Raw genomic sequence first — 20,366 nt, 5'->3', positions numbered from 1 at the left:
CCCTGACAATTTCCAACTTCACATAGACAGAAAAAGCACCTTCAGAGGCACCCTCTTACACAGACCAACAGGACCACGCCTCAGCTTCTGCAGCACCATCCCTGACCTCATCCCGATACCCATAGTCTCTGAGCGCTACATCTTCCTAGAAGACCTCAACTTCCACCTCAACGACACCAACATAATTGACCTCCTGGAAAGCTTGTGCAACATCGGCCTCCAGCAACTTGTCATCAACCCCACCCACATGGCAGGGCACATACTCAATTCCATTTTTACATCCAACAACAGTCTGATACAGCCACATCTCGCAGCACACCTGGACTGTCCACTACAGCGTCCACTTCACCATCTCAGACTCTACCAACACTGACACCATGCCCCCCAGCTTTGCACGTAATAACTGGAAAAAGGTATCAGAAGACCAGTGGAACAATGCCCTCAACTCCGACCTCTGATACATCACCCAAACCAGAACAGGCTGCAAAGAACTACTCCCAGTGGATCACAAAATGCGCCAACACAGTTGCCCCTTCCAAGCCAGCCAAACACAAAGCACCAGCCAGGAGAGCCAGCTTGTTCACTGCAGAGATGAAATTCACCAAACGCTACTGCCGGCAGCTAGAAAGGAAATGGCATACCAACGAAAAGACAGAAGACCATACTATCTTCAAAACAGCAGTCAACCAGTAATGCTGTCTTTTAAGAGAAAGAAAGAAGAACCCTCTTCCAGACTGCATATAAGCCAGCACAAACCCCAGCAATGAGATCTTCACCATCATGAAGGAGTTCTCCAACCCCACAGCCACCAGGAATATCACCCCCTCCCACAAATTGTGGGATACCCTTTTTGGACTTCTTCCATGACAAGATCTCAGCCATTTAAACACAAACTCTGAACATCTGCTCACCCATTGGGACACAACTCAGGTCACACTCTCCACCATGAACTCTGTACACTCTGGAGGGGGACCTATGTATCCACCACAGATTCAATGTCAGTAGCAAGACAATTGGTGACTAGCTCAAGAAAGTCCTGAACGTCTCCATCACAACAGCCTCCTTCCCGGAAAACTGGAAACACGCTGAAGTGAGGCCCCTCCTGAAGAAACCATCTGCTGATCGAGCAGATCTGAAGGACTATTAGCCCCTCGCCCTCGTCCCCTTCCCAGCAAAGGTTCTCATAGCCAATCAAGGGCAACTCACCAAACCCTTAGAATACAACAGCCTTTCGGACTCCTCTCATTCCGGATTCCAAGCCAACCACAGCATCGAGACAGCCCTGATCAGAGCTATTGACAATATCATGGCCCTCCTAGACTGCTGTGAAACAGCAGCCCTCATCCTTCTAGGCCTGTCAGCTGCCTTCAACACAGTCTCCCACCACACCTTGACCAACAGACTCCACCAAATCAGAATCCAGGGAGATGCCCTGGAATGGATTGTCTCATACCTCACCGGAAGAAACCAGAGAATCCATTCCCCACCATTCGGAACCCAAGGAGATCTGTGGCGTCCCACAAGGATCATCTCAGTCCACTCTCTTCAACATGTACATACCTCCCCCCTTCCCTGGCCAACACTGTGAGATCGTACAACCTCAACATCACCTCCTATGCCGACAACACCCAGCTCATCCTCTCACTGTCAGAGGACCCCTCCACGACCAGAACCAACTTCCACAATTGTATGGTGAACGTCGCTGACTGGATGAAGGACAACTGTCTCAACCTCAACACGGAAGTCCTCATCTTTGGGAACAACACATCGCCATGGAACGATGCATGGTGGCCTACTGAGCTAGGGCCATCCCACACCCAACGGACCACGCCCGCAACCTCAGCATAATCTTGTATAGTAAGTTATATGTTCAGAAACAGATAACTGCAGTCTTGTCTGCCTGTTTCCACACCCTACGCAAGCTCCTTAAAATCTTCACGTGGCTCACTTGACACCAGAAGGATCGTCACTCAAGCCCTCGACACCAGAGGGCTGGACTCCAATAACACTCTTTAAGTAGGAATCATTGCACACCTCCTTGAAGAGACTACAGGCAATACAAAATGTAGTGGCAAACTCTCCCCCTGACCTCTCCAGACGGGCTCACATCACCCCGCACCTCAAGAAGCTACACTGACTCCCAGTCCAGAAGAGATGCCAGTTCAAGATGCTGACCCACGCATACAAAGCCCTGCACAACGAAAGACCAGCATACATCAACTAACGAATGACCTTCCTTCAACCGACCAGACACCTGAGATCGGTCTCCTGTTTCCTTGTAGACATACCTCTGGATCCACCGATGCAACAGTGAAGGACGCTCCTTCTCTCACCTGCAGCCAAAGCCTGGAACGACCTTCCCCTGCACCTCAGGAATGCGGCATCGCTCTAGGAATTCAGAAAAGAACTAAGACGTGGCTGTCCGAATGAACAGAGCACCGCAAAGCACCTTGCAATTCCAGCTCACTGAGACCCTCATGGGTGATTTTAGGCGATTTACACATCCTGATTTATTGATTGAAGTATATCATGCTTAATAATATACAGCACCCTGCCTTAGGGCTCTTCTAGTCTTCAGTGGCACACTGAGAGCTATGTTGTACTTTGTCATACTCAGGGTGGCACAAGCAGTGCTACAGTTCTCCAGTATTGGATCTTTCATAGATTCACATGCTTGAATCATCCCCGTCGTCGAGGTGGGAGCCTCACGGTAAATTTAAATATATAAAAAGCAGTAAGTCAGTAAAAATAAACCAGTAGGCCCAAGTAGGCCTCATAAGGTATTTTACAGTCTATCCACTTTGTTTTGTGAAAAGACCCAAACTTGAGTATCAACCAATCAGGATTCAGCCCCTCCCAAACACTCCCAACAGAGGCTGAATTCCCTCAGATTTTCTACCGCACGTCGTGTGAAGGGAGTCTCCCTGAGCTCTGCTCAGTTTTTTTTCCTATTTTCTGACTGAAGATTGTTTTTTCTCTCAGGAAACTAGTTACAACTTTACTATGTCTGAAAAGGCAAAGAAGGGTCTGTTCAGAGACTGTGACAACTGTGGGAAGAAGAGACTACATATTGATGACCCCCACAAGAAGTGTATTTACTGCCTTCATCCAGACCATAAGGTGAGAGACTGCAAAATTTGTCGCACCTTTAGTCAAAAAACCCTCAAAGACCGAGAGGGTAGACTTCTCTTATGGCTGCAAAAACAGAAAGCCTTAGAGCATCCTTCATCAGACAGCGAAGAGTCACCACAAACTTCTCGCCCTCAGAAAAGAACAGGTGAGAGAGATAGAGGTGCGGATGAACCACCAAGAAAAATGCACAAAAAGACTAAACAAGTCTTAACTGAAGAGGCAGTTAAACATGGACCAAAAAAGGTTCATTCAGAACCTACTACGCTGTTACACCGGAAAAGCACCTCAAAGAAACCATCCCTGTCTCTGTCACCACAAAAAGAGTCAGAAAAACTCTTTTTGGTGAAAAAAACAACCGTCGACGACCGCCCCGTCGACGACAGTGTCGACGGTAACAGCGACCACGGTATCGTCGACGTTCACAACACCATCCTCACCGATGATTATGACGTCGTCGCCTTTGTCATCGACGACGATTATTACTGCAAAAATCTTCAAAAGAGCTTCGTCGGCAACCACATCGTCGACAGCGGAGGCCTCCTGGGTTCACAAATCATCCAGTGCACTCCCATCTACGCAAACTACGTCGGCGAAGCGACCGTCATCGCTAAAATACCCGTCGACGAAGGAAAAGACGCAGTCATGGACGGAAGCGTCGACGAGAGACCCGTCGACGAGAGACCCGTCGACGAGAGACCCGTCGACGACAGTACCGTCGACGAGGGAGCCGTCGACGAGGGAGCCGTCGACGAGGGAACCGTCGACGAGGGAACCGTCGACGATGGATCCGACGATCACCACAGCATTAACAGTTTACAAACCTTTGGACATTTCACCAGCTCATTCCTCATACCATCATGAGGACTCCACCAGATTCTTACCCCTTTCCCTTATTAATGTAGGGGACAAGTCATCTGACATTTTGCCGATGCATACATCACCAAGTAAGGTGCTGCCATACCCACCGCAACATCTTTTAGACGATGAGGATGATGACGTTCAAGGCATGTTTGGGGCAGCTAGTAGCCCGTCCCAACTAAATGTCAAATGTCAAGAGTTTGATGAAGAAGAGGATCAACATTACCAGCATAGTTATGCTTCAACATCTTATCCACAGGCAAACCAACCATCGCCTCTAGCTATGCCTAGCACATTAGTGACAGATTTACAACATATGTTGAAGGACTACTATAAAAGGTTCCCACCGTCAACTCAGTCCACGCCACCTAGACCTCAGAGTTACCAGCAAGCTCAAACTACTAATGTTTCCGAAACGTCACAGGCTAGTAGACCTGTAACTAGCCAAGCTCCGGAAGCTTACCTCTCGTCGGACGACGAAAGGGAAGAGGGCGAGCTAGCAGATTCAGCGGCTAGTGAATGGGACGACTATCTCGTTCCCACACCATCTCCACCTCCAGCAGCTCCAGTGGATTCTCCTCCAGAAGACATAGGAGGTTTCCATAATATCATAGAGAGAGCGGCGAAACGTTTTGGCCTGGAAATTGTTTCCCATGAAACTGAGTGTTTTTTGTATGACTTTAAAGAGCCATCAAAGAGATCTGTAAGAGCCATACCTATTGTGGATTTCTTGTGGCAGGAGGGTTTGAAGGCAATGAAAAACCCGGCAACAGTGCCTTCACAAATGCCAAGACTAGAGAAAAAATACAAGGCCCCAGATGATTCTCCGGCCTGTTTAGTCTCACAACCGAAACCTGACTCGGTTATATCACAGGCGGCTCAACGACGATCCAAAAACCCCTCTACACCTATTGCGTCTCCCCCAGACAAAGAGGGAAGGAGACTAGACAATATCGGTAAGAAATTCTCCTCGGTTGCTGCAGTAACGGTCAAGGCGGCAAATTCCCTCGCCATCCTGGGAAGGTACGATCGGCAGATGTGGGCAGACATGTCCGTTTTTGTAGATTCACTGCCAGAAGATCTCAAGGTGGAGGCTAAAAAGGTATTGCAGGAGGGAGAAAGGGTTTCCGCAGAGATAATAGACAGTGCAATAGATATTTCCCTCACTGGCTTTCGACAATTAGCTGGAGCAGCAGTCCTGCGCAGACAAGGGTGGCTTAAAGCTACTTCATTCAGACCAGAAGTCCAGACTCGTGTTCTCGACATGCCCTTCGATGGAGAGAGTTTGTTTGGCAAACATGTCGATGATATGCTGCAGGCTATCAAGACGGATACCGATACGGCAAAATCCCTAGGTACCCTGCAATATAAAAAACTACCTTTTCGTGGAGCAAGGGGTAGAAGTAATTACTCCTTTCGAGGTGGATACCGACAATACAGGTCACAATATACATCTTCCTCCACAGGACCAGGACATCAGCACCATCAACAACAGCAGCATTATCGATTACCACCAGCCGCAGCTTACAAACATCCGGCTAGAGGAAGAGGAGCTGCCCGAGCAAGAGATACAGGCAGAAAGCAATGACCAGCGGATAATCTCAACACCTCCCCAATCAATATTGAAGGTCGGAGGTCGCATCAATTCTTATTTCCCCAAGTGGAAGGCTATAACATCGGACAGATGGGTACTAGATGTGGTGACCAGAGGTCATACTCTGGAATTCATCCAAACACCACCGAGTGTCCCTCCATCGGGTACACCGCCTCTGAGGTTGAGCCAACTTCTCAGGGAAGTAAGGATAATGCTAACAAAAGGAGCAATAGAACCAGTCCCTTTATCTCAAAGGAACAAGGGATTCTATTCCCGGTTTTTCCTTCTCAAGAAACCCTCAGGAGACTGGCGCCCCATCCTGGACTTGAGAGCACTAAACAAGTTTCTAAAGAAACAATCGTTCAGGATGGTAACGTTGCAGGATGTCCTGCGTCTCTTAAACACGGGCGATTGGATGGCATCCCTAGACCTCCAGGATGCTTATTTTCATATCCCCATATATCGCAACCATCGCAAATTTTTAAGGTTCAGGGTAGGAAGTATGCACCTCCAATTCCGGGTTCTACCATTCGGTCTCAAATCAGCCCCCAGAATCTTCACAAAAATGCTAGCTCCAGTAGCAGCACATCTTCGCCAGGCAGGTATCCAGGTCTTCCCTTACCTGGACGACTGGCTTATAAAGGCACCCTCAAAATTCCAAGTAACAAATCATATTTCCTATTGCCTTCATTTGTTACACAGCCTGGGGTTTGTAGTCAACTACCAGAAATCTCAGATATACCCCAAACAAGAATTGAGTTTCTTGGGAGCAATTTTGGACACAGTACGCAGCAAAGCGTACCCATCACACGAGAGGAAACAAAAGTTAACCTCGTTGGCAAACAACCTATCCAGAAAAAAGTTCGTTTCAGTCCGCATCTACAAATCATTGCTCGGAATGATATCATCGTGCATTCCGCTAGTCCCAGATTGCAGGCTCCATATGCGACCCCTGCAAGAGCAATTGGACATACAATGGACACAGGTCCTCGGCTCCTTCGAAGACAAGATTCGCATAACGCCTCTAATGAAGAACACTATGAGGTGGTGGACGACTCCAACCAATTTCTCAAAAGGGCTGTCTTTTCTTCTTCAAACACCAAGTTACATAGTAACAACGGATGCCTCTCTCGAAGGATGGGGTGCACATTGCCAGGACCTGCAAATCAGCGGAATCTGGAATCAGCAAGAGAGCCAGCTCCACATCAATTATCTAGAACTCAAAGCAATATATTTAGCTCTAAAAGCTTTCTTGCCAAAGATACAATGTTCAAGCGTCTTAATCCGGACGGACAACATGACCAGCATGTTTTATCTAAACAAGCAAGGAGGCACAAGGTCCCTACAACTCTCGCAGCTAGCCCAACAAATTTGGACATGGGCCATCAAACACAATATTTCACTAAAAGCGGAGCATGTGCCAGGACAGATCAATGTTCTAGCAGACACCTTGAGCAGGACAGTAATTCCTTATCACGAGTGGGAGCTAGACCAGAAAACTCTCAATGGCCTGTTTCTATTATGGGGCAAACCAAACTTAGACCTATTTGCCACTCTCGAGAACAAGAAATGCCAGTTCTACGCAAGTTGGCTTCCCCAAAAAGATTCGTGGGGGAATGCGTTTTCGATGAGATGGTCAGGAGTTTATGCCTACGCTTTTCCTCCGATCCCGCTCATTCCGAGAGTCATCAGAAAAATGAAGACAGAGGGGTGTCGACTTCTACTCATAGCTCCCAGATGGCCCAGACAAATATGGTATACGGAGCTCCTCATGCTCTCCGAACGACCACATCTACCACTCAGACAGAGTCCGACTCTTTTAACGATGCACCAGGGACAAGTCACACACCCACATCCGTCGTCTCTTCATTTGTCGGCTTGGCTCCTGAACACAATGAATACTTAAATCTAAAAATCTCCCCAGAGTGTAGAGACATCTTAGCAAAAGCTAGAGCTGACACTACCAACAAAACCTATAGACTTAAATGGAAACGGTTTTGTGTTTGGTGTGCAGCGGAAAATATACATCCTTTATCTTCTACTCCGGAACAGATACTTCCATATCTCCTGCTCCTGGCAAAATCAGGACTTGCATATTCTTCCATACAGGTACATCTGGCAGCAATCTCCAGATACCGCAGATCACCAGATAGACTCTCTTTGTGTTCCACAAGAATTGTCAAACAATTTATGAAGGGCCTTTTTCGGGTCTTCCCGCCAATTAGGAAACCCCCGCCTCTATGGTCATTGAATGTTGTGTTGATGCAACTCATGAAAGCTCCTTTTGAGCCGATCCACAAAGCTGACCTAAAATTCCTCGCATGGAAAACAGCGTTACTGTTAGCTCTTACTTCGGCAAAAAGAGTCAGTGACATTCAGGCTTTCACCATCAAACAGCCGTTCCTCCAGTTTACAAACTCAGGTGTCATCCTGCGGACAAATCCTAAATTCATTCCGAAAGTTCCCTCAACATTTCATTTAAATGAACCAGTCATCTTAAAAACCTTTTTTCCAAATCCGCAAACAGTGGCGGAAAAAACATTACATCCTCTCGATATTAAAAGATGTTTAAAGTTTTATCTACAGAAAACTCAGGCCATCCGCCAGTCGGATCAATTATTTGTAGCGTTCGGCGGAACAAAGAAGGGACACGCGGTGTCCAAACAGACTTTAGCAAGATGGATTGGCCTGGCGATTCAATTCTGCCATTCAAAAGAAGGAAAGCCGCTCCACACCAAGGTGAGAGCCCACTCTACAAGATCGGTAGCCACTTCAGCGGCACTCTTTGCAGGTGTACCACTACATAGCATCTGTAGAGCAGCAACATGGTCCAGCCAACACACATTTACAAGACATTACTGTCTAGAGGAGACAAACCAGGTCGATACAGCAGTGGGACAAGCAGTGCTGAGGCATCTATTTCGTTAAGGTGAGCCTCTTACATATCCCACCACCACACTCGAGGTATGGTCATTAATGGTTCATTTTCTTCTACTGTTTAACGTGTCGTATTCTCCATAATAATAGCATAAACTGTGTCAGGATTTCTTGCCACACACATTTTATTGCTTTTATATTCGTATGTTTGTGAATATAAATATAATTATATGTAAGTGCATATTTAAAACTGAACTGATGTGAATCACATCACGTATAGAATTACGATGGAATTACAGTCAATGTAATTCAGTAAGTAAGAAAACATTACTGCTCGTTACTCGGATTCAAGCATGTGAATCTATGAAAGATCCAATACTGGAGAAGAAAATTAGTTACTTACCTGTAACTGCAGTTCTCCAGTATTGGTATCTTTCATAGATTCATATGCGACCCACCCTCCTCCCCTCAGAGGCTCCCCTATTATACAGATATTAAACTTCACACTCCTAATAGAAAATCTGAGGGAATTCAGCCTCTGTTGGGAGTGTTTGGGAGGGGCTGAATCCTGATTGGTTGATACTCAAGTTTGGGTCTTTTCACAAAACAAAGTGGATAGACTGTAAAATACCTTATGAGGCCTACTTGGGCCTACTGGTTTATTTTTACTGACTTACTGCTTTTTATATATTTAAATTTACCGTGAGGCTCCCACCTCGACGACGGGGATGATTCAAGCATGTGAATCTATGAAAGATACCAATACTGGAGAACTGCAGTTACAGGTAAGTAACTAATTTTCTTCTGGATCGACAATTTAACTTATATGGCCCAGGTACCTCTGGTGCCGTATACTAGGGACTTTTAAGTAAACCGACATATTCCAGTTGGGGTAGCCAATTCAATATAAACTTTGTAACGGAACTAGAATACTGGCACTGAGGTCTGGGTAGCAGGACTTAGTGCACTATGAGCCGAAAAAAAACAGTAGCATCAGTCCAAAACGTTGGGGGTGATCATGCAAAAAATTGCATTTCCTTACGCTGTCATGACTTACCACCATGTTGGTGGCCTATGCTGTTAGAGAACTGTTGGTGAGCGATGTCTAAATAGTTTCACTAGAACATGCTGGAAAATATGGAAAGTATCTATATAGTAATAAAATGTGTTTTTTAATCTTGGATATGATTTCTCCAAAATGTTTCTGCAGTCTGGATATTGGTTTAGCAGCACAAGAGCTCCTCGAACCAGAGTGGCACCCTGTACACATAGTAGGCAGAAACTGTATACTTCTTGTGAAGGAGCTTTTGTTTCCTGAAAAGAGTAATACACCTTTCCTCTGACAATCTGAATACAATCGGCATAAACTTTAGAAATAAGTAAAAGGTATTGTTGAGTCTCCTTTTTTCACTGGTGGATACTTCACATAGCAAAGTTTTGCCTGTTGGTCTCCTGTAACTTCCGTAGACAGCTGTGCTATCCCTCTCATTGATGTATGCCTTAGGAAGCAGGGCCTACCCTTTTCCCAACTCTTTTTGGACAGCAGCGCTTAATCCCTCATTGGTCCATGCCTGGGACAGCAGAATTCCTCTTCCGGTGTTACTTTTTCATACATTATGTAGCAGTGACGCCCTCAAACCTATGTATAATTCACCCACCTCCTAAGACTGTAATTAATTAAATCCGATACTTTTGATATATTTTTACTTTTCAAAAATGTTTGCTCCGAGCCCAACTACCAATGACTTAATTGTGCACAGCATGTGTGTGGAATACGTGAATGATAAAGCTAGTGTTACAGGTGAGTAACTATTACTTCATCCTGTAATTTAGTTCAGTGGTGGTAGTGAAAACTAGGGTACAGGAGAGCTGCTTTTGTTGTGACTTGAGTGAGTTGCCATGTCTAATATAGCAATCCCATTCTTTATTTTGTGTCTAAATATTGAGGACAGCCAATGTGCTTTTTTGCACTTCTACAAATGTTCTTTATTTTTCTCCTCTCCTGTAGGCCCCAATGAGAAAATATTGAAACGAGTGAGTTCTATAGAACTGCAGGAAAACAAGATCCCACCCAAGTCTCCAAGGCCCCGGCGGACCATCTGTCTGTCCCGTAGTCAATCTGACATTTTTGCACGCAAAGCTGTCCGCAAAGTCAACGTGAAGGATCCTTACTACACTCCCAACAAAGGTGCAGCTCGCAAAGTCAACCCTTTCAGTGCCCGGGAGGACCTAAAAGGAGGCAAAATTAAGTTCTATGACATGCCCAGTAAGTCCGTCATCTCTCTGGTGTTTGACCTGCACTCCCCAGAGGCTGGTGACTGCACAGTGCCATTCCCACAAGGGCAGCTCCGTCAACTCTACAACTCAGACTGGCAGGATTTCTCTTTTTTTCATGGGCGACGCTGTCGGTCACTTCCAGTGTCTCCAGAGCTACTGCACAAAGAGTACATCCCTTTAGACACACTGTCTACAACTGTTGGCAGATGTGACCCAGTGCAGCTGGGCGCTGATGTGCGTCAGAAACTACTCTGTAGTATTAAGTATGGGGTTCCAGAAATACCACCGTTTCATTCTTCGCCAGTAAGAGGAGCATCTCCTTTTCAGTTTGTGGAGGACATGGAATGTTCAACTGGTCATGTCTTCCTGGGAGAGAATGGTTTCTGTCCAAGCAGATCACCACCTGCAGACCAGCAGTTGAACCTCAGTTCAACACTCACTTCAACTGATGCTGTCCACTGTATGCAGGTGTTGGCCCAGAATTCATTCCACGACGAAGGGGATACTTCCTTAGGAGGGTCTGAGAACTGTATGGAGGAGATGGAGGTAGACGACGAAGTGCAGAAGAACACATCTTTTACACTGGCAAATTCTCGTGTAAGTTCTGGTCCCTCTCACAAGATGGGGGATGCAGGGTCAGCCCTCGATTATTCGGAAGACAGCGCAAGAAGCAACTCTGTCTTTCAGGCGCCTTGTCTTTCCACAAAGTCTTCTGATGCTCCATCAAACTGACATTTAAGAAGAATGGATGATATTGCATTTCAAAACAGGTCCGCAAAATCGTTTTCCAGCGGTTGCTAACCAGTGGATGATGGAAAGTAGCTGTGAAATTGAACAATAAATACCGGACATTTTAATTTTGAACTGCATAATGCAAGGTCTGTGTTCTATTTTCCCTTTAAAGTATTCACTCTCACACCAGCCATACAAATATCACTAGAATTAGTGCAATTTGTGACTGGCAGCTTTCTATTGTTGCCTTTGGTTTACGCGTTAGCAGGATCTGCTTGTTGTGTGTTGGTAATCTGTAAGAAATCTTGTTCACTAGTGAATTCCGCAGCAACCTAAGCTGGAGCTCTGCAGTGCATCCCTGTGGAAGGTTGAACCTTCTGATTTAATGAAGGTGTGCTCTATGATTTTAACTGTTTATTTGCGTTGGTGCTCAAGGTCAGTTGGCATTTGCACATAACATGCATAGGATTTGTCTTCCTGGCCTGTTCCAAGTTAATCCCCCTTCCTTAGGGCTTTTGAATGTATCACGTGCCTTTGCAATAACGGAACAAATATCCTATTGTCCTTGGCAAAACCACATCAGCTCGGAGTAGACTTAACTGAATAATGCAGCCTGTGTTGGGAGTTGCATGAAGGCACTGCCTGGCTCAAATACACTTTGCAATTAGGCAGGTAAAAAAAACCTCCTCCCCCCATTGCTGATGAGGTGTATGCTGTCCTGCAGTCTGGAATACCACTCCGCTTAAAACAAAGCACGGGAGAGGGCAAGAATCCTTTCGTGATGCCCAGGCATGCAGCTGTTGCGTTTGCACCCTGTGCTTTCCAGTCTCCCTGCACTGCACGAATCACCGTGCAGTTTTTCACCATAGTCTTCCTCCTTGTTTATCTTGCCTGATCAGCCGTGCAGTGACGCTACAGCTGCTCACATTTACCTTTCACTTTCAGCATCTGCTAAGTTTGGAGAGCTGGTGTGTGCGAGGCATTCTCAGCGACAATTAGGAGGGTTTGGGGGATCATCGAGTCAGATTGGGAGTGTTGCTGAGCAGAAGGTGTGCACAGTTCTGATGTTCAATTAAACCGTCAGAGTGGTTGCTTGTGAACCGGGCATAAAGTTGTTGCAGACGGTTTGTTGGTTATATTTGCTGCATCGTGCCATGGGAAGTGGGCATGGAGGGCGCTGAACTGTTTTCACATCTCATGCTACCTAGCAAATGCTAAACTTAGACCTGACTTAGAATGGAGCGTCGGGTTGTCACTGTCAAGTGCCTCCTTAAACCTGCCAGTTTCTTGCCTCTAATTCTTTAACATGTTTTTAATTCGGCTTTTAAGTTTTTATTTAAATAAAGGAGAGCTCCTTTACTTTTTTAAACACACTACTCTCTCTCATTAAGGTCTGCTTTTATCAGAGCTACTGCTTCGCACTTTTGTCACAGCCTTTGGGTGACACTGTCCCGAGCACCATGTGAAGTTTGTACTGTTGCTGCTTTCAGATTTGCGCAGGTGGCGTAGTTCAACCAGTAACCGCACAATCTCCACAGCCTAACCTCTGGCCCCGGTCCCCCTTGCCCTGACAGTCAGATACCTCTAATGACCGCTGTGGTTCCTAGAAACATATAAGCAGACACAGCTATAAAATTCAGAGAGATGTTGTATTGACAGTCAGCGTGTTTGCACCGCACAGCGAGGAGTTTAAAAACCTGCCTTTAGTTGTTCAAACCTAGATTTGTTCAGACCAGCCAGAGTTACAAGCGGTATACTTAATTTCACCCATGGATACATGGCAATCGTCAGTTTCCCACTTATACATTAACCCTCTACAAATTTTCATTCTGGGCATATCATTTGCCTTAAGCTAGAACGTTTCATAAATTTTGTTTGCAGGCTGGAAATCTTTGTCGGCCACCAATAGAACTTGAATACACAAATATTACTCTATACCTAACCTTTATATTTGTTATTTATTCCTGAGAAAGTGCATTCAGGTTTTTTCCATGAAATGGTGATGCTAATCAGATGTTTGAGGGCTTCTTACAGTTTCAGTTACTTTATAGTACCTCGATTATTGGGACCTGATTCAATGCTTTGAAAAGTAAGCCACCATTTTCCACAACACATTGGAATCCACTCTTGAGATATGGTTATTTTGAAAGAAGTGTTTTGCCTGTGACAGTTTTACCATCTATCGTTGGGGAGTGCAGAGCTAGAGATTCCATATTCAGGCATTGAAATGTCCCTTTGATAACTTTAGTTTTTAGATAGAAGAATGAAGAAATGGTCCACCCTTCTGTCGTCATTATTCCTATTTTTGACAGTGAAGGAGCTACTAGTTGTCAGAGGTAAATAAATCTCTGGTGCAGTGAGAGCTCTGGTTCACAGCGAGGCCCTTCCTCCCACAGTAAGGTCACTGTGGTTGTGTGGCAGACAGGAACAGTTTGTTTTGCCTCAAAGCAGCGTTTTTACACCAAGCACAAATAGGTGTTAGCCAGCAAACCTCTTTCTGGACACTTTTCATGGCTGGCACTGAGACACAAAATATGCAGAAGGTTCTCTTTGCAGGTGTTCCTGCCCACTCGATAACTCTGTCCACAGCTGCCAGCAGTGTAGCTTGGGTAGTGCCCTAAAGAATAAAAAAGAGGGTAAATCCGGGGTGCTTGTGGTTTAGCAGGTAGGCGCTTATTTGTGAAACTGGGAGAATGGAATTCTACCTCACTTGACCAAACTCCGTGTTTCCAAGCACCTACTGTCTTAGATACTGGAAAAATAGTTTTGTACCCGGGAGCGGACCTGGAAACCAGTGTGTATTATTTATTTGGAGCATCCCTTATGAGTGGTTGCCCGTGGATTCCCCTTCACTGCACAGTGTTTTCAAGCGTGTATCTCAAAAGATTCGATGAGGATGGAAATGACCTGTCCCCTAAAAAAAAAAACTAATCTCAACCTCAAGTGTTCTGTCCATTTACATAGCTTCTACTGGACCTAGCTGGTGACATGAGATTCTGAGCATCTGCTGAAATGCTTAAGATAGTCTTTCATTTGAATCAAGAACTAGCCATTGGTGTCTAATTGTGACTGTGGTTTCAGGTAGTACTTTAACTGGAAACCCTCCTCTGTATTGTAACGTCTAAAAACAAGCTTTTTTTTTTTTTAGATTGGCTAACATTTTCACAAGGGGAAACTTATGTTGTGCTTTTAAGTTAGGCTAAATTTCACCACAAATGTTAGACTGTCTTTCTCCCAGAGTCCTGATATAGTGGCTTCTAACACTGGGGAACCACTCTAAGCTTCTTTTGCTTCAATTTCTGTTCAGTTAGCTAGTTAAACCTGCTTTGTTGTTGCTGTGCATTGATTCAAACTAGGAAAGCAGTATATGGTAAAACAGACAGCACTTGGAGTATTAATTCGTCTGCCTGCAGGAGCGGTTTCACCAAATTTGTTTCTTTCGACTTAGCAGCAAGTCCTCCTTTGCCATCAGTAGCAAGCGCTTCTCAAAGTCCTTCCTCTCTTTAGAAGACAGTATGTCATTTGCAAAACTTAAAAACAACACTTTTTTTCCCCAAGTGTGGTTATGTTTAACACTCATTAAATGTTCTAGTTCCATAGATTCAACCTTTGCAGAGCCATAGACCCCGCGACTTCTTGGCACATGATTGAGTGGGTAACCCTGTCAGGTTATCATTCAGTATGTTATGAACATCTGTGATAAAGGCCTGAGTGTTTCCAAACCTGTGTTAGTTCTAAGTTTACAATTGTCTTACTGCTGTACATGTACCTTTCTGTTAAAACTGTGATCGCTCTATCCCCATTCTTGATGTTCAGCAGGTGAAGTACTTTCTTTTGCAGTCAGACCATATGTTGAATCATTATCTTTAGATGTGTCACTTGTTACCAGGACGAAGTAAATATGTAAACTACCTAATACGTTTGCTAGACCTTATTTAAGGCATCTCAACTTTCCTACGAGCTAAAGTAAGCAATGTACCTGCATATCCTCAAAGCCATTTTTTGTTCCTCGGACACCAATCTTTCGTTGATGAGTGACGGGCCGTGTCTCCAGCCTCCACAGTACCCAGCATTTGTGCTGCGTCTGACTCAGATTGGTAGGCTGCACATCTTTGAGGATTTTCACTCTTGGTTCTCAAGCAAGTGTAATCTTAAATAATTTGCTTTTCTCGATAGTCCTGGTTGAGTGAAATTCATCTAACGCTAGCCTTGTGTTTTTGTATGCAACACCCATGTACTCAACGACATGGACTTACTAAAGAGTGACCTAAAGGTAACATTCAGGATTGTAAGGGAAAGGGAGTTTCTTTTTGGTCATACCTAGTGGAGTTCTTGATGTTTGTGTCTTTGTGTGTGAAGAAAGTGTTATAGGTTGAAGGGGAGGGTGAGCCTTTCTCCAAAAGTGGCACCTGAGGTCTGCCTTGTGTCAGAATTCTGGTGGAATCTTCTACTGAACAGATGAAGTGTGCATGGATCAGTGTGCATGCTGTGTGATTAGGAACGGGTAGGCTTATTTGAATGGCCAGTCCTCGATGACGAGCTACTTGGCTTGCTTTTTGTAACAGGAACATGTTCTCAGAATAACAAGGGGCGCAGTGATTACCTCTTTGTTTCCTACATTTATAATTAAATCTCCATCAACTGACCCAAAAAAGTCACTTTTTAAAGGTCTGCTGTGCAGGTCACTGTTTAACTATGGGGGGTGGAGGACTGTTTAGCAATAGAGGAAATTTTAGGTATATCAATGGCTGTTAATGTTCTTATCTGTCGGAAGTATTCAGATGAGGACAGTATCTCAGCAATCTGTTGGACTGTGCACCTCAGTAATTTAAGACCTGCATCGCAAATTGTAATAGCATTAACTCCATGCCGTGCAATATTTGACTTGAAGTCTTCACCTGGTTCAGAGTTCATCTGTGTAACTTTTAACAATAACTATTCATCTGCTGTACAGAGTGAGTACTGTCAGTACATATCTTGTGCCTTCTTTCTGGTTCAGGTACAGGATTGACCTACCCTTCCCCTCCCAAGTGTAGCTTGGAATCCCCGTATCTGGCCTGCGACAGCAAGGAGCTCCCTTTACCTCATTGTCATGTGTAGCCTGTGGATCACTCCACCTATTAGCATAGGTATGGCATTCGCTGCCTCTTCTCTTGCAGTTATGGTTTGGAGCTCTCCTTCCCTCCCTCCTGGGGAATAGCTTCCGACACTATTTGCACAACTGCCCACATACAGCTTGGAGCTCACATTTCGTCACTGGTCCAATATAACTTGCACCCGTCATTCAGTGCTGAAATAGTGTTGACCTATCCAAAACAAAGTGCATTTTAGTGCCACTGCAGAGTACGGCAGATCACCTTTATTGTGGGCCTCCTTTTCTGCGTAGGTGTATGATGGTGTTTCTTACCCTGTAGATACATGCGGGAGCTTTTTACCTTAACTGTTCTATTGTAGGGTTCGTCCACTGCACATGCGTATTAAAGTTTCTGGCTTGTTCAGGTACATAGATTCATTATTTGCACATATGTCACCCAGTACAGGTTCTGCTTGGAACTTGGCAACGCTGGTACATCTGCATGCAGGGTTGTGCCACAGTTGTGTGGGTTTTGTGGATTTCGTCAGATATACCTCCTGGTTTCAATACCAGGATCTTACTTGATATTTAGCTACTTTGAGCCTCATCACCATTAGACCTATTTTGAAATCTTGGTTTTATGACTGTCACGCAACTAGTTAGATGTTACATAAGTATAAATTATTGCTACCCAGTCTTCTCCCACTCTTCTCTGGAATTACTACATAAGATTCTGTAGTTTTTTTTTATCAGCATTGCCAATTTAACCTGTAGAAGTTTGCAGTAGGTGCATGATGAAGTATGATTCAGGGGGCTTGAATTCAACTCCTGCTTTTCTGTTAACACTTGGCATTTGAGCACATCCCTTGAAATTAGCTTTGAGTGAGCAATGCAGTGAAGCAATGATACACTAATCATGTGCTAGAGGACTGTAAGGTACGAGGTTCTTAACAGGACATCATCCATTAGCAATGACATACCACCCTTTCAGCACAATGCACATTTGGTGTGTATATGAGGAACCATCTGTTCAGTAACGGGAGGGAAGGAGTAAAGCATTCTGGGGCTTGTTCTATAGCCGCTCTGCTAGATTGATAATTGGTGACCTAAAGCCTGCCAGGTGTGAATTGCACAAGTTCTCGATTTTCTCCTCCGTAAAGTGGCTTACTAAACATGGTAGTAGAATAACTATTGCTCTTCTTCATTCTCATTCTGTGGTGAAGGCAAAGTTTTGCACTCTTAAAACTCGCTCTTTTGAATGTTTGCATCAAATAAGTGAGAAGTAACTGGAGTCGTTGCCAGTGTGTGAAATTCCGCTCAAGGCATATAGAAGTAGGTTGCTTGCTCTGTTTCTCTGTTGTTGCGGTGCTTGATTTTTATCACGAGGCCATGATTGTAAAACTCAAAATGAAAATTATGACTTTAATGATTTTTGATGTTGATGTTCCCATTATTTTTTTTGTTCTTAAATAACCGCTTTTTTTCTTTCTAACTCTAATTCCTAAATAACTCGGCTACGAAAACACGCAGGTGTACTACTAGAAATCAACCATTTTCCAGATAGCAGACTGCTATGGCTGACAATGTTTACTTTCTACTGGACTTCTCCTCCTGGCCATAGTGATTTTGCTCAGGTTTCCATCACCAATCAGGAGTTTTACAACCCCAAGAATAAATTCAAAAGTTCCTAAGAGAATGACGTAGAGCTGCAAAATCACTGTGTACAGCGGATCTTGATTTATGTTTGCTAAATTAATTCAGTGGTGAGTTGCAGAAAATTGCTAATGCTTTGGAACGTGCAATCAAAGGTTAATCCACATTGTCAATGAAAGTGTTCTGTAACAGGTGGTAACGGTGAGAAAAACAGGTGTATGTCTACAGCGTATCAAAATCATTTAGATGCATGCCCAAATATACCCTCTGACAGCAGTCAGCTTGCGTGGTGGAGTGTTACCTATAAAATGCCACAACATCTTGACAAAACATGCACACAGCCGAGACTTGAAATTATGTTTTAGCAGAAAGTCTTAGTTAGCAAGTTTAATGAAGTAACATCAAATCTGGTCCCCAATTGAATTTAGACATGATTTTTAGAGCTTAGCTAACACTTACTAAATCACAGAAAACTGGTGATGTGTTTTTTTTTGGCTCTCTTCCTTGACGGCTTCCTTAAAAGAACCTTTTCAAGATGGCCCCTGTTTATAAAAGAGAATTGATGCAAGTGCATTCATGTATTTTGTTTTATAATCCTAACATCTCCTTTATAGGTTGATTAAAGTTTTGTATTTTGTGTAGGAGCTGCACTTGGTCAGTCCTCAATATCTGCCTAGCCTTCTTATGGCTTTCCTCTGTACCTCTGTACGTCTACTTTAAGAGAGCAAGCACATGCCAAACTATTGTGCAGCAATTGTCTACTAGGGGATTATCAGTTCAATGCAATATTGGCAAAACAATGAGCCGAGGAGTTTGAATGGCATGTGAGAGATGCTACCAAACCTCCTTTGAATTGCACATCATGTGGGCCAACGCACCACAGACCTTTTTAAAATGGCTGCCCTTTCAGCAACTCCTTGAGGCGTTAATCCTATGCCTGAGGTATTGATGATGATTTTAAACCCACTACCAGTAAAAATTTTGAGTTAGTGTAGAATTGATGAAAGATTGATTTGGATAGTGTCCTGCCAACACTTTAATTATGTGAATATAGTATTCTTATGAAATTACTGTTTAAAGATCACTTGTCAGACTGTTATGTTTTTTAAAACGTGTAGCCAGTGCTTCAGGTTAGTGATTTCCGTCAATGGGTCCTTCGGAAGGGCGGGTGCTGAGTGATTGCTGAATGATGTACAAACCAGTGGGAGCATTGGCGGATTCAAAGAGCACTTGATTCATTCCTTTTGCACTTACCTCCCTAGTCTACTGTATATCACTACGTTTCTATGCAAGAAAATAATCTTTGTAAGCTAAAAATATTTTGGCTAATGTTGAAGAAGGCACTTTGTAAGAAGTGTGGTCTATTTTCATATTTATGAAGGAAGATTTAAGTCTTAATATTTTCATGTCTGTAAATAGCCGATTTTGATGACTGAACTTTTCATGTGGTAAAGAATTAAAAAACACTGCCAGGAACCTCTTTTCAAACCACCTTTATAATAATACTCTTTAAATAGTTAGAAACATGTGAAGGCTACAATTCTGGTTTTAATTTACTGTGTGCTCTCGTTTTAATCCAGGACATTCTCTGTTCATTGGCTCAGCAATAATAAGTAACCAAAGAGAAATCAGATGAAGTATCACCATTTATATTCATTTTGATGGTTTGTAAACGTTTACCAAGTTTACTTTCAGAATAAAGTAATTAATCGTTATTTTGTGACGTCTCTTATTCCTTGTGCCTCACTTTATTAATTGTGCAAAGAGAACAAATACATCTAACAGAGGTATTGAAGAGGGTGATGGATGTAAAAGATAGCCCAGCGAGTGAAGCAGTCTCTTGGAAAATATGTGTGCAGCCTGCATGTCTTGAATTTGATTCCTACAAATCTAGTTATAAAACGAAGTTGTGCCGTGCGTTTAGAGGAACACAGGATGTCAGTGAGCCAAGTGAAGCTTACTCACTGGCTGCAGAGTTACTCTTCATGAAGCTTCTGCAAAGGCGTACAGGAGCTTCTGAGTACTTATTACAGAAAGTGCCCCGAAGGAGCAACTGCATGTACCCCACCTTTGTGCCCCCACACCCAGGGCACTTTGGTATTACCGAAGGGTCTGCAGACGCTTGTGCGACCTCTTCTGTAATACAGAAAGTGCATTCCCTCATTTGCA

General features: G+C 44.1%; 1 protein-coding gene across 1 annotated transcript in view; it reads left to right on the top strand.

Moving 5' to 3' along the window:
* Window positions 1-19,912, top strand: part of TESK2 (testis associated actin remodelling kinase 2) — a 456,655-nt gene extending 436,743 nt beyond the window's left edge. The window contains exon 12 of the mRNA XM_069232834.1: window positions 10,470-19,912. Within this exon, the coding sequence (XP_069088935.1) occupies window positions 10,470-11,470 (1,001 nt within the window). The 3' untranslated portion in view covers window positions 11,471-19,912. The remainder of the gene's footprint in view (window positions 1-10,469) is intronic.
* Window positions 19,913-20,366: the final 454 nt, after the last annotated feature.

The sequence above is a fragment of the Pleurodeles waltl genome, chromosome 4_2, assembly GCF_031143425.1.
Source record: "Pleurodeles waltl isolate 20211129_DDA chromosome 4_2, aPleWal1.hap1.20221129, whole genome shotgun sequence".
NCBI lineage: Eukaryota > Metazoa > Chordata > Amphibia > Caudata > Salamandridae > Pleurodeles > Pleurodeles waltl.
Note: the sequence above shows the minus strand (reverse complement) of the source record. Positions and strands in the feature narration are given on the sequence as shown.